We start from the raw sequence: 14,702 nt of genomic DNA on the forward strand, positions 1-14,702 counted from the left end.
TGACTCATCAGTTGCCAGGAGCGGAATTTGGGGCGGGGGGAGGTGACCCCGGGGATGGGGATGGGGCGTGCGGGGGCAGCCGGGGCCGCACTGGTGGCACTGGGGGTGCTCGGAGCCCCCCCGGTCGCGGGGGGAGCGGGGGGCTGGGGAAGAAGGGGGGCCCCAAATTAATCCAAAGGGGGGTCGGGACTCCCAAAGGGAGCAGGAGGTGCCTGGAACCCCCAAAACCAAGCACGGGGGAGGGGACTGGGGACTGGGGGAACGATGGGGAAGGGGCGAGAGAGCGGGTGGAAGGAGGGGGAGGGGGTCCCAAACAGGATCAAGACAACTTGATGTGGCCACCTTCAGAGGGGGATGGCAGCCAAAGGTAGCCAATGGTAGCCAGAGCTTTTTCCCAGTCCGTGTGATCCCAGCCTGCGCAATCCCAGTCCATATAATCTCAACCCAGTTTATCCCAGTCTGTATCGTCCTGATCTTTATGGTCCCATTCCATATGGTCCCAGCTCATATTTGATCCCAGTCCATATTTGATCCCAGACTGCGTGGTCCTGCACACACGCCCAGGGTCTGGAATTCCAGTTCCCAGCCAGGAAAAAATGTTCCTGCCCTTGAACTTCCTTCCTATCCTCTCAAAAAAATGCAATAAAATTATAAACAAAAAAAATTAAACTTGAAATTAAATAAATTATTATAAAAATACAATATAAAAATTTCAAGTCTCCTTAACAATACTCCAACAATGATTCAACGCAAACCAACAACTATTACTATAATATTACCAATGCATATAAATAAACAAATTATATACCAAGAAATACGTTTGAAAGTCTTAACTCAATAACTAATATACTTTAGATAAAAAATATCTAAAAAAAACTAACATGCAATCTAACACACCTTAGGAAAACAATTCATATTACAAATACACTAAACAGAAAACCAAACACCACTATAATTTCTCATACATTTTAAGCAAACAATTAAACTTTAATAACATCCTTAAGTACTCTTGAAAAATTAAATTTTTTTTCAAACTTCTAATTTCAGGTGCGTGGTTTTATTTGGATATTGGTTTTTGGATTGTTTGGGTTAGATGATTTAAAAAATTAGATTTTTATAGGAATTTAATCAGCTGAGAAGGCAGCACTCTGCAAACAGAACTGACTGAAAATGAATTGGACGGAAATAAGTAACTCTGAAAGTTTTCTCTGCTATCAAATACATCCCACCCAGCCACTCCACACAATCCCCATCCCACTGCTCCAAATTGGGATCCCACTTCTACCAATCACCTCCCAACCCCAACTCACCCTGGTGGCGGTGGAATCAAGTGAGTCTGGCGTGAGACAGATTTTGTGAGGCAGGAATAAGCAATTTGAGGTGGGTGTGAGCCCTGTTGGGTTACAATCCAGTTGTTTTCAGAGGGATTTGAGTGGTTTTGAAGTGACAGATTGATCCCTCTTGGCTTTTGGAGAGCAAAGACATGGAGAAGAGAAAAAAATTTAAGCCAAACCAAAAGGAGAAGCAGCCAGGTGTGTACCCGACATGGATCACAGGGAATGTGAGTGACCAGGGCTGTGTCCAAAGTGCCTCCTCCAGTGGGGGATGGAGCTGGAGCAGCGCACGAAGCTCTTCTCGCACTCGGGGAACTCGCAGGGCTTCCCTTAGTGGTGCCTTCATTGGTGTTGGGTCAAGTGAGAGCTCCTGGAGAAGCTCTTCCCACACTTGGGACACTCGTAGGGCCTCTCCCCAGTGTGGATGCGCCAGTGGGTGTATTTGTGATGAGGGTGTATTTGTCCCTGAATCCCTTCCCGCAGTCGGGGCATTGGAAGGGCCTCTCCTCTGTGTGAATCCGATAGTGCTGAAGGAGATGGGAGCTGGTCTGAAACCTCTTCCCACACTTGGACCACTCGTAGGGCCTCTCCCCAGTGTGGATCCTCTGGTGCTTGATCAGGTCAGACCTCCACCTGAAGCTCTGCCCACACTCCCCACACTTGTAGGGCTGTTCCCCAGTGTGGGTCCTCGATCCAGTGTGGTGCACGATCAGGATGGAGCTGCATGAAGCTCTTCCCACACTGCCCAAATTCCAAAGGAACCCAAATCCCCAGTACTCCAAATTCCCGGGACTCCCGCAATTCCCTGTGACTCCAAACTCCTGTGACCCCAAATTCCAGCAATGTCCCCAAAATGGTGAGACTCCTGGTGACGCCAAATTTCCCGTGACTTCTCCAATTCCTCGTGACTTCCCCAAATTCTGCTTTTGGGGTCCCCCCCAATCCCCCTATTCTCTCCCATTTCGGGGGCCCCTCGTTCCCTGTTTTGGGGTCCCCCTTGTCCTCATTTTTAGGGTCCCTCGTTCCCAGTTTTGGGATCCTCCAATCCTCCCAAATTCTCTCCAAATTCTCACAATTTTGGGGTTCCAAATTCCCCCATTTTGGGGTCCCCTAATTCTCCTCCTTTCTCTTTTTGGAATCCCCCAAATTCCCCCCATTTTAGGGTCCCCCATCCCCATTTTTGGGGACCCCCTTCCCCCCCAATTTCCTCCAATTTTGGGGTCCCCTCAATTTACCCCATTCCCGGTTCTTGGGATCTCAAATCCCCTAAAATCTCATTTAGGGGTCCCTCTTTCCTCTTTTGGGATCCTCAATCCCTCCAAAAACTCCCCCAATTTTAGGACATCCGTTCCCATTTTTGGAATCCCAAATCTCCCCTGAACTTCCCCAATTTTGGGGTCCCCGTGTCCGTTTTTAGGGTCCCCTGTACCCATTTTGGGATCCCCCTGTTCCCAGTTTTTGGGGTCACTCCATTCCCGCTTTTTGGGGTCCCCAATTCCCCCAAATTTTGGGGTCCCAGTGCCCATTTTGGGTCCCCCATGCCCATTTTGGAGTCCCTCCGTTCCAGCTTTTTGGGGTCCCAAATCGCCCCAAATCCCCACAAATTTTGGTGTCCCCGTGCCCATTTTTGGGGTGCCCTGTACCCGTTTTTCTGGTGTCCTGTTCCATTTTTGGGGTTCCTCCATTCCCGATTTTAGCATCCCCAATCCCCCCAAACTCTCCCAAATTTGGGATCCCCATGCCCATTTTTGGGGTGTCCCGTGCCCGTTTTTGGGGTGTCCCGTGCCCTGCTCCAGCGCCAGCCCCAGCGTGACCCGCCCGGTTCTGCCGGTGGCTCCGAAGATCGCGATCTTCATCCCCCGCGCCGTGAACCGAACCGGAACGAACTGGATCGAACCAGACCGAACCGCGAACGAGATCGGCATCGGGATCGGCACCGGGAGCGCTCCGGGAGCTCCGCGATTACTCCGAGTTTTGGCCTCACCCCCGGGCAGGACTGGGAGGAACTGGGTGGGACCCCGGGACTGGGAGGAACTGGGAGGGACCCCGGGACTGGGAGGAACTGGGAGGGACGGGGCGGGAATTGGGAGGGACCCCCTTTACTGGGAGGGAACTGGGAGGGACGGAGGGGAGCGGGACCACCTCGGTTGGCACGGTTCCGGTTCAGCCAACCCGGTCCGGATGGTCCCAGTCCCTGTTTGATCCCAGTCCATATTTGATCCCAGTATATATGATCTCAGCCCAGTTTATCCCAGTCAGGATTATCCCAGTCCATATCTGATCCCAGTCCAGTTTATCCTAGTCAATTGTTGATCCCAGTCTATATTTGATCCCAATCCAATGGTCGCAGTCCATATTTAATCCCAGCCCAAATTTGATCACAGTCCCTATTTGATCCCAGTCCACTTTATCCCAATCTGTATGGTCCCAATCCATAGGATCCCAGCCCATATTTGATCCCAGTCTAAATAATCTCAGTCCAGTTTATCCCACTCTGTACAATCCCAGACAATATTTGATCCCAGTCCATGTTTGATCGAGTCCCTATTTGATCCCAGTTCCTATTTGATCCCAGTCCCTATTTGATCCCAGTCAATAGTTCATCCCGGTCTGTATTTGATCCCAGTCCACATTTATTCCAAGTCCATATTTGATCCCACCAAATATTTTACCCCAGTCCATATTTGATCCGAGCCCATATTTGATCCCAGTCTATATAATCTCAGTCCAGTTTATCCCAGTCTGTATTTGATCCCAATCCATATTCTATCCCAGTCCATATTCCATCCCAGTCCATTTGATCCCAATCCATATTTAATCCCAATCCATATTTGATCTCAGTCCATTTCTGATCCCAGTCCATTTCTGATCCCAGTCCATATCTGATCCCAGTCCATATTTGATGGAGTTCCTATTTGATCCCAGTTCCTATTTGATCCCGGTCTATATAATCTCAGTTCAGTTTATCCCAGTCTGTATTTGATCCCAGTCCCTATTTGATCCCAGTCAGTATTGCCCTGCACACATTGCAAAAGACTGGAATTCCAGCTCCCAGACAGGAAAAGATGTTCTCGCCCTTGAAGGCAAATGGAGCAAAATCCTACAGAGACATTTCCCTGCCAGCCTTCAGGACTTCAGATCCCGGGACTGGGAATAAAAATAATAATTGGGAAATAAAATAATAAAAAAAACAAGGGAGGGTCTGTGGAGACAGAGGGGACAATTAAATCAGGGCAGGGTCAGTTAAATCAGGGGAAGGTCTTTGGTGGCAGAGGGGTCAATTAAATCAGGGGACGGACTTTGGTGGTCCCTGGGGCAATTAAATATAGGGAGGGTCTCTGGTGCTGCTTGGGTCAATTAAATCAGGGGAGGATCTCTGGTGCTACCTGGGTCAACTGAATCAGGGGAGGGTCTCTGGTGGTCCCTGGGTCAAGGGAGACACTGAGAGAGAAACAGAGCAGGCAAAGAGAGGCAGGAGAGAGCAGGGGACACAAACACAATCAGTTGAGAAGGCAGCACTCTGCAAACAGAACTGCAACGGACTGAATATGAACAGGAAAGAAATCAGTACGTCTGAGAGTTTTATTTGCTATCAAATACATCCCACACACCCAGCCCCACACAATCCTCTTCCCACCACTCCAAATTGGGATCCCATATCTCCCAGTCTCCTCCCAAGCCCATCTCACTCTGGAGGCTATGGAATCGAGTAAATTTGCTATGGGATTGGGTTTTTCTGAGGTGGGTTTGAGCATTTCTGGGATGGGATTGAGCTATTTTCACTGGGATTTGAGTGGTTTTGAAGTGAGAGATCCATCCCTCTTGGCTGTTGGAGTGCAAAGAGATTGAGAAGAAGAAAAAATTAAGGTGAAACGAAAAGTAGAAGCAGACAGGTGTGTTGCCAACATGGATCACAGCGAATGTGAGTGACCAGGGCTGTTCCCAAAGTGCCTCCTCCAGTGGGGGATGGAGCTGGAGCAGCACACAAAGCTCTTCCCACACTCGGGGCAACTCACAGGGCTTCCCTTAGTGGCGCCTCCGTTGGTGTCGGGTCAAGGAAGAGTTCCTGGAGAAGCTCTTCCCACACTGGGGACACTCATAGGGCCTCTCCCCAGTGTGGATGCGCCGGTGCCTGACGAGCGTGCAGTTGCGCTGGAATCCCTTCCCACAGTCAGGGCAGCGAAAGGGCCTCTCCTCTGTGTGCTTGCGCTGGTGCAGGAGGAGATTGGAGCTGGTCTGAAACCTCTTGCTGCATTTATCACATTCGTAGAGCCTCTCCCCAGTGTGGATGCGGCGGTGCTTGACAAGGGTAGAGCTGTCCTTGAATCCCTTCCCACACTCAGGGCATTGGAAGGGCCTCTCCTCTCTGTGAATGTGATAGTGCCGTAAGAGATGGGACCTGATCTTAAACCCCTTCCCACACTTGGAACACTCGTAGGGCCTCTCCCCAGTGTGGGTCCACTGGTGGTTGATGAGCTTGTACTTCCACCTGAAGCTCTTCCCACACTCCACACACGTGTGGGGCTTCTCCCCATCACGGAGCTTCTCATGGAGCACCAGCTCCGAGCTCTGGCTCCATCTCCGGCTGCCTTCCCGGCCCTGGCTGGCTCTTTCCCCCTCAGATCCCCGCCAGCTGCATTTGCAGCCCCTCCTCATGCGGCATCTCCGGGGCTTTTCCTCCCCGTTGGCTTCCTGCGCCGTGGAGCCGCTCAAAACAGCCTCTGCCACCAGGTTCTGCCGCGGGCATTTGTCCTCCCTGCTCTCCATGCTCAGCTCCTGCTCTGGGGGAGGAAGGACAAGGACAGGATGGGATTTGCCTCCGTGCCACAGGCAAGGGCAAGGAGATCCCCCCAGGGCTGTGCTGCAGCCGGGGCCATGCTGAGCTGGGAGATGGAGCAGCACAGAGGGGAAAGGGGCACTGACTTCCTCCTCACCTGCCTCAGTGTCCTGGGACATCGTCCTCTTCCTCAGAGTCCAGCAGTCCACCAGGGGTCGGCAATGGGAAATCCTGGTTTGGGAAAAACAAGGGATGAGCATGTTTGTACAGTGTCGGGGGGTAGCAAGTTCGGGACGGACGGAGACGAGAGATCTCTGAAGCCAGGTCGTGGAACTTGCGGTTTATTGCAAAGGGCCTGGGTGCAGGACCCTGCTTGGAGCTGCCAGCCACAGCTTGGAGCAGGCCCGAGAGAACAGAGGGGTACAGAGGATGAGAGGGTGAGAGAGTAAGAGAGTAAGGTTCCCGATAGAATACAATAAATCTTCTGTGTTAAATATTCTATCTCTCACTAACCAATCTAGGGCAAGATACTAATCCTAGAGCATTTGCATACAGCCTGCAGGATTCATTACGTCACCATATGTGTTATATTTTAAACCTTAAAATGCACACTTTGGACCCCTTCTGCTGAGCTAGTAGGGTCTGCTCTGACCCTTGGACCTCTCTGCAAGCAGAGGGAATTGTTTCATCAAAAGGGGATTACCTTATATCGGGCCACACCACTGTTTTCCAGTAGTTCAGTAAGTAAGGTATCTCAAACCTTGTTTTCATTTTATCTTGCTTTTACTTTCTATATTCTCAAAATCATTTGCCAGACAACCATATTTATAAGGCTTTCCTGTTTCTTCTTCCCCAACACACCTTTAGTTTCAAGGCCCCTCTGCTCGAGTCCATCTCTACAAGTAACCAGCTACCTGGGCTCCAGAATATCTTCCAAAACCACAGAGATTCAGCCCTTTCAGCCCTGAAAAAGCTTCCCAGGAGCTCCCTGTGCCTGGTCCCTCCCCTTTGGTGTTCAGCAATTCCCCCCTGTCCCACCTGCTGGAGTCACACTTGGACTGGGGCTCCCCCTTCTCCTCGGTGCCTGCCCTGCCCAGGCTGCTGGCAGTCCCAGCAATCCCAAAAGCTCCCCCCTCTTTGCTCTCCCCATTTCGGGATGCGGGGCTCTTTGGGCTCCCTTCTCCCCTCATTCTCTGCTCGGGGCTGCAGCGGCTCCGAGGAGTACCCCCTGCCCCTCTCCAGGCCCTTGAGCCTCCCGCCAGTGGTGGTGCTCCCCCCTCTCTGGGCTCCCCACTTTGGGCTGCTGGGGGACACAGGGCTCTGCTCCTCCAGGCTGCCTCTGCCGGCAGCCGCCACCGGCACCCCCGATGTCCCCCCGAGGGGCCTTTTCCGCTCAGCCTTGGACTGCTTCATTCTCCAAACATCCCCTCAAAAACCCAACTGGGAGCAACTGGGAGTGACTGGGAACATGCCAGAGGGAACTGGGCTACACTGGGACATACTGGGACGGACTGGAATGAAAGCGAGGGTAAAAGAGAGCAACTGGAACCATGTGGAGCACAACTGGTTCATACTGGCAGGGACTGGGAGCACACTGGGCTAATCATTGGATCATACTGGGAGGGACTGGACTAATACTGGGAGTATCTGAGAGCGACTGGGAACACACCCTACACATCATCTCCCATACTGGGCCTGACTGGGAGCAACTGGGAGCATGCTGGGAGCAAATGGCATCATACTGGGACTGACTGGGTTGATCTAGAAAGCAACTGGAACCATACTGGAGGCAGCTGGGATCATACTGGGAGAAACTGGAAACAACTGGGACCACACTGGGAGGGCTGCCATGTGGCTGGGATCAAACTGGAGCTTACTGGGATCATACTGCGGTCAAAGTGAGTGACTGGGATCACAGTTTGGGCTACTGGGAGCAACTGAGAGAAACTGGGATGATGCTGCAAGCAAACTGGAGGAACTGGGAAGGACTGGATGCATGCTGGAGGCAACTGGGATATACTGGGCATGACTGGGGGATCATACTGGGAGAACTGACACCTTACTGGGGCCACTGGCAGTGTCTGGAAATGACTACAGACATGCTGGGGGAACTGGGATATACTGGGAGTGTCTGTAACCATACTGGGGGGACTGGAACCACACTGGAAACAACTGGGACCATACTGGGGAGAATTGGGACCACATTGGGGGCAACTGGGAGTGAGTGGGACCATGATGGGAGGGACTGGGATCATATGGGGAGTGACTGGGATTATAGCAGAGGCAACTGGGTTTAACTGGGACCATACTGGGAGTGTTTGTAACCATAGGGGAGTGATGGAAGCACACTGGGAACAGCTGGGCCCATGCTGGGAGCAACTGGGATCACACTGGGGGCACTGGCATCAGACTGGGAGTGACTGGGAGCAACTGGGATTAGACTGCAGGTGACTGGAATCATACTGGAGTGGCTACACTCATACTGGGATTATACTGGGCATGAATGGAACCTGACTGGGGGTTACTGGGAGCTACTGGGCCCATGCTGGGAGGAAAATGTGACACACTGGGAGCAACTGTGATCGGCTGGAAGGTTCTGGAACCATGCTGAAAGGACTGAGACTATAACTGGGGCAACTGGCATCATACTGGGAGCAACTGGGGCCACCCTTTGAGCAACAGATGGAAACTGGGATTATGCTAGAGGAAACTGGGAGTAACTGGGAAAGACTGGGATCATGCTGAGGTAACTAAAACATACTGGGAGTGTCTCTAACCATACTGGAACCACACAGGGAACAGCTGGGATAATACTGGGAGCAACTGGGACTACTCTTGGGGAAACTGGGATCATAATGGGAGGAAATGGGAACATCTGGAATTATGCTGGGAACAACTGGGATCATACTGGGATCACAGTGAGAGCAGCTGAGTCGATACTGGGTTACACTGGGATCATACTGGGATTGACTGGGAGTGGTTGGTTTTGTGGATTTTGGGGGATTGTATTGGTATTTTGAGGGGGAGTTTTTCTGGGCATATTTGGGGGTTTATTGAAATTTTTTGTGGCTTTTTTTGAATTTCGGGGGTTTTACTGGGATTTAGTTGGGATTTTTTTGGATTCTCAGAAATTCTGGGGGTTTTATTGGGATTTTTAGGAGATTTTGGGGCATTTTATTGGAATTGTGGTGGCATTTATTGGGATTCATTGCGGATTTGGGGTTTTTTGGGATTTTTGGTGGGATTTGGGGAGTTTTGTGGGGGTTTTTGGGTGTTGCCAGGATTTCCTTGGATCTTGGAGGAGATTTTGTGGGACTTTTTAAGGCTTTGGGGATATTTTTGGGGGATTTGCAGAGTTTAATCAGGATTTTTGGCATTATTGGGATTTCACAGGATTTTGTGGGCATTTATTGGGATTCTAGGGTGTTCTAATGGGATTTTGAGAGATTTAATTGGGATTTAGTGGGTTTTATTGGGACTTTTGGAGGTTTTAAAGATATTTTGGTGCTAATCAGCCCTTCCCCACACCCAGGGAATGCCCCAAAGCCTCCCTAAAATTCCACAAAAACCCCACAACATTCCCAAAAATTACAAGAAAAGCCTCAAAAACCCCAGAGAATCTCCAAAAATCCTAGTGGAACTCAACAAAATTTAAAAGGGCTCCCAAAAATGTCAACAAATCCCTCCCCTCCAAAAAACCCCCATAACCCCAATACAATCACCCACAACCCAAAACCCCCCCAAAACAACACAATCCCCCAAAATTACGTAACCATCTCAAAACCCAATAATTCTCCCCAAAAACCCCAATAATTCCCCACAAACTCCCCAAAAAAAAACTCCAAGCCCAAAAAAGCTCCTCCCGAAATCCCCAAAAACCCCTCTCAAAATCCCCCCAGACTTAGTGGGGCCGTCCTGGATCAGGGGGCACCGGCCGGTGGAACAGGAGCCACTTCAGGGGGCCCTCGGAGCGTTTTGGGGAGGGGGCACTATGGGAGACCCCCAAAAACCGGGGTGGGGGGGGGGGGACCCCTGCTGTGCCCCCTCCCCCTCGAAACCCCCAGACCCCGGTTCAGGGTGGGCCTGGGAACTCCTGGGACCCCCAAATCTCCCCCGGACTCCTCCAGGAACCCCAAACCCCCCAGAGCTCCCCCAGTGTTGGCCCAGAACCACCCCGGACCCCAAAAACCTCCCCAGGACCCTCAGAACCCCCATTTCCCCCAAAATTCATCCCAGACCCACCTAAGACCTCCCCCCAAATCCATCAGACTGCCCCACATCCCCCTCAGGCCCCTCAATCTCCCCCAAACCCTATGAAATCCCCTCAGACGCCCACACATTTTTCCAGAGCCACCTCAAAACCCCCCAGATCCACTCGCAACCCCACAGTTCCTCTCACAATCCCCCAAAAGCCCCTCAGACCCTCCCAATTTCCCTCAGATCCTCCTAAACCCACCTGAGAACGCTCTAGACCTCTCAAGCTCCCCCCAAAGCTCCCGAAAGCCCCCTCATTCTGTCCAAACCCACCACACACCCCCTTGTTTCCCGTCGATGCCCCCAAAAACCACCAATTTCTCCTCAGACCCGCCCCAAACCCCCCCTGCTTTCCCCGGACCCACCTCAGCTCCGCTCTCCCCTCACAATCTCCCGCCTCTGCCGCGTGAGCGGGCTACCAACAATGGCGGCGCGCCCCGCCCGGAACCAACCAATCACCACGCTGCACGTCCTGGAAGCAACCAATCACGGCGCCGCTCCCATCAGCAATGACTGCCTCCCCCGCGCCACTCCAGCCAATCAGAGGCGAGCCGGAAGCTGCGCCCCCTTCCCCGCCGCCAGGACCCGCCGGGCTCGGGACAGGAGCGGGAGGGGCCCAAGAGGGGATGGGGGGGGGGGGCGGGGCGGGGCGGGGGAGGGTCCGGGGGGGTCTGAGGGGGCGTTGGGGAGGGGTCCGGGGGTTTGGGGGACTCTGGGGAGGGGTCCTAGGGCATTGTGGGGGCACATGGGGGGCGCATATAATATGTATCTATAACAGTGGCTGCAGGGCAGGGAGAGCCGAGCTCAGGGTCCCAGGCAGACGGGGATGGTCCCTCTTTTATGGAGGTGGGTGGTAATAAGATCCCAGTGCAGTCTCACAGCAGAGGCTCACCCTGATTTGCAGAAAAAAACCCTGCAATTTGTAGAAGCTGTAAAGCCAGTATGATTGATTTCAGTGCTGCCCTAAGGACACAGGCACCCCCGAAAATTCCCAAGTCTATTTTACCTCTTAACTTGTTGCATATACATAAAAGACATGTGCATATGAGAGGAATGTGGGATTTGTCTTTGCAAACCAGCTGTGGGTCTGCTGCTAGATAAAACCAGCACTGAGAGATTAAAGAAACAATGGGAAGGATTCCAGTCATTGATAAATGGAAAAAGATATTTGTTTTTACAAATAAACTTTAGGGTTGCTGATAAATTAAATTGTATGTTGAAAGATGAAAGAAACAATGGGGGGAAACCTAAATTCCATAAGAATTGAAAATTAAAAGGGAGGGTTATACATCAGAGGGGAATCTCTGATATCAGATGTTTTGGGAAGTCTGTACCTCTCAAGTACCTCAGCCACTGGGGAAAGAGAGAAGGGAAATTGGGATAAAAAGGAGGCTGCATCCTCCAAAAATTGGAGAGACCCCAGGGGAATGCCCCATGGTCTCTCCCATTATGCAAATAAAGTCAAAAGCCCCCACTGTCTCCTTTTTGGACATAAACCTCTGATGTTTGTGGATTCATTTTCCTGGCACACATGTATTAAACTGTCTTATAAATTCTATGAGCCTGCCACTTGTTTAGTCACATAGTTGTAACCCAGATCCAGTTTTTCCATCTGCTTCAGCCCCAGGGTCGGTGCGGGGAGGGGGGGCCCCTCTCCTTATCTCTCTTCAGCTTGGATGTTTGCATTCCTTTCTAGGTAGCCTTGAATCTCCTTTGTTTTCTCTGCAGGCTTTTTTGGGAGCACACAAGTTAACAGACTACAGGAGATTAAACAGCAGACTTCAGCTAAATCTAAAATTGGTTTCTACCCCGAGTTAAATTTCTAACCCACAGCTGGAGAAGCAGCTCTGGGCTGGGCTCAGGAGAAACTCCCAGCTAAGTGCAGCCAGGTGCCCTCCTCCCTGAGCTTGGTCACATCTTTTGTTTTCTGAAGTATCCAGTTCTTGGTGTATCCTAGCAATTCTCTAAGCAAACAGGAACAAAAGGACCCCCCAACATACCTTTGCACCCTAAAAATTCTGCTCTGTCCAATCATTTCTTCTGGTGGCATCGAGCATAGCTGGATGATCCTTGGAGGTCCTTTCCAACCTAAATAATTTCCATCTTTATCCCATCAAAACACCCAGAACTGAAGTAAAAATAAAGAAATTAAAGAAAGAGATCTAAAGCTGCACCACTTCACTGGGATTTGGAGGTGAATTTGGGGTTCAGAGGAATATCTAGGAGGGTGTGGGTGTTGTAGGGCTGCGGGGCCACAATCTCATAGCTGTGCTGGCAGAGTTTGTCCCCCTGAGCCCATCTGTTCTCCAGGAATTCTGGTTCTGTCCCAGTCCCTGGCCTGACTCTCTCCGTTTGGGGTGTCTCCCCAAAGTGCCCAAATCGCTGCTGAAGTGCCTGGGCTGCTCCTGGCAGGGGATGTTCCTGCCCACCAACCTCTCCTGGTCAGTGCCAGGGGGTGGGAGGGGGTTTGGGGGTCCTGGGGGAATGGGGAGAGGCTTCTGTGGCTCTTGGGGTGTTTGTGGTGCTGGGAGGGGTTTGGGGGGCTTTTGTGGCAGACTGTGAGGGGGGTTTGGGGTCCTGGCCGGGCTGTGTGGCTTGCAGAGAATTTGGGTGGGTTTTGGGGGAGATGGGAAGGGGGTTTGGTGGCTCTTAGGACCATTTACATTGCAGGGAGTGTCACGGACATATTTTCTAAAAAATCCTTTTGCTAGGAGTTTTCTCCTGAGGACCTGAGAAGCCTCAGAAAAGAAATGTAAACAATAACTCTGTGATGGCTGTGGAATGTGGTCTGGAGATGGTTTACCAACAGGTGCATCTTTGATTGGTCTCATGTGGTTGTTTTTAATTAATTACCAATCATAGGTCCAGCTGTGTCAGGACTCTGAACAGTCACAAGATTTTATTCCTTTCTTTGCTAGCCTTCTGATGTCTCCTTTCTCTTTCGTTAGTGTAGTTCTAATTTATCATTTTCTTATAATATATATCATAAAATAATAAATCAGCCTTCTGAAACACGGAGTTAAGATTCTCATCTCTTCCCTCGTCCTGGGCACCCTCAAACACCACCACAGAGGGAGTGCTTTGGGGTAGTCCTGGCCAGGAGCTGTGGGGTGGTTTGGGGCGTCTGGGAGGGGTTTTAGGGCAGATGTGACCCCCCAAAGCAGCCACCAGACCCCACCCACAAGATGCTGCCAGGGCTCTGTGGCTCCATGTTGGGGTTCATCCTCCTGGTGCTGCAGCAGAAGGTGAGGGGGGGTCCCCAGGGGCTGTGTGTGTCCCCCCCATGCCGGTGTCACCCCCTTGTCCCTCCCCACAGGGCTCCTGCTCCAGCTCCTGCTCCCCAGAGGGAATTTGGGGAGGGGGCACAGCGCCCATCAGGTGATGACCCCAGCCCAGCCCCTTTGCTCAGCACCAGGCTGGGCTCAGGGCCGATGGAAAGCAGATCCTGCAGCTGGGACAGTGTCACTGTGATGTTTTCAGAAAAAACCCTTTGCCAGTGTGAAAAACGCCAATCACTTTTTTTTTTAAATTTTACACGTTTAATAGTAATAAAATGGTTATAAAAATAGTAATATAATTAGAGTGATAATAATTTGGACCATTTGAATTAGGACAATATGAGACAATAGAGACAAGGAGTTACGGACGTCCGAGTACCTTTTTCTGGGGAGCAGGAGACTGAAAGAGGACCCATGTTAACAAAGGATTAACCCTTAAAAACAGCAGCCTGTTGCATATTCATACACCTCATCCATGATGCATAAATTCCATTCAAATACAGGATTCTGTCTGGTCAGTGACACCTTCTTCCTCTGAATCCTAACAGGGTCTTCGAGGCTGGAAGGAGTTAATTTTTTTGATAAGAGGGCAATAAATTCTTTTTCTCTGAACGATTTTGGTATCCTGTGGCTGCTATCTCACAGTGAGTCCTTTCTTTAAAAAAAGAATCCTACGTAGCATAGTTTCTATTTTAACATTTTTTATAACCTAAAACTATATTTAACACAGTACTTAAGAGAATTAATACAGCATTGTTTTCTAACACAAGACATATAATATTCATTTCAATATTTGCTAAAAGCCAATCATAAAATACACATTTTTCACATGCAGGCAAAGCCAGCGAGACAGCAGAGAAAGCGAGAGAGCAGAGCAAGCGACGCAACAAATGTACCGAGAGCAAGAGAGCAAGTTTGAACAGAACTCGCAAAGGGCAAAACCAGCTCAAACCAGGTTAGACTGGAAAAAAAGGAGCACCAGGCATGGGCTGATGATCCGGGTAAAAAGTTCCAACATGAGGGGGACGACAGAAGCCTTCATCAAAAGAGCACCAGAAG

At 50.8% G+C, this 14,702-nt stretch overlaps 1 protein-coding gene and 1 pseudogene across 1 annotated transcript; one reads left to right on the forward strand and one right to left on the reverse strand.

Moving 5' to 3' along the window:
* Positions 1 to 14,702, forward strand: part of LOC134433311 (zinc finger protein 418-like) — a 301,701-nt pseudogene that overhangs the window by 255,317 nt on the left and 31,682 nt on the right.
* Positions 4,903 to 10,796, reverse strand: LOC134433318 (oocyte zinc finger protein XlCOF19-like). The gene is made up of 3 exons (XM_063182183.1): positions 10,731 to 10,796; positions 6,269 to 6,342; positions 4,903 to 6,115 (listed from the first exon to the last, which is right to left on the reverse strand). The coding sequence occupies exons 2-3, from the start codon at positions 6,288 to 6,290 to the stop codon at positions 5,361 to 5,363; spliced, it is 777 nt and encodes a 258-aa protein (XP_063038253.1). The 5' UTR covers positions 6,291 to 6,342; positions 10,731 to 10,796; the 3' UTR covers positions 4,903 to 5,360.

The sequence above is a fragment of the Melospiza melodia genome, unplaced genomic scaffold (genome assembly GCF_035770615.1).
Source record: "Melospiza melodia melodia isolate bMelMel2 unplaced genomic scaffold, bMelMel2.pri scaffold_18, whole genome shotgun sequence".
NCBI lineage: Eukaryota > Metazoa > Chordata > Aves > Passeriformes > Passerellidae > Melospiza > Melospiza melodia.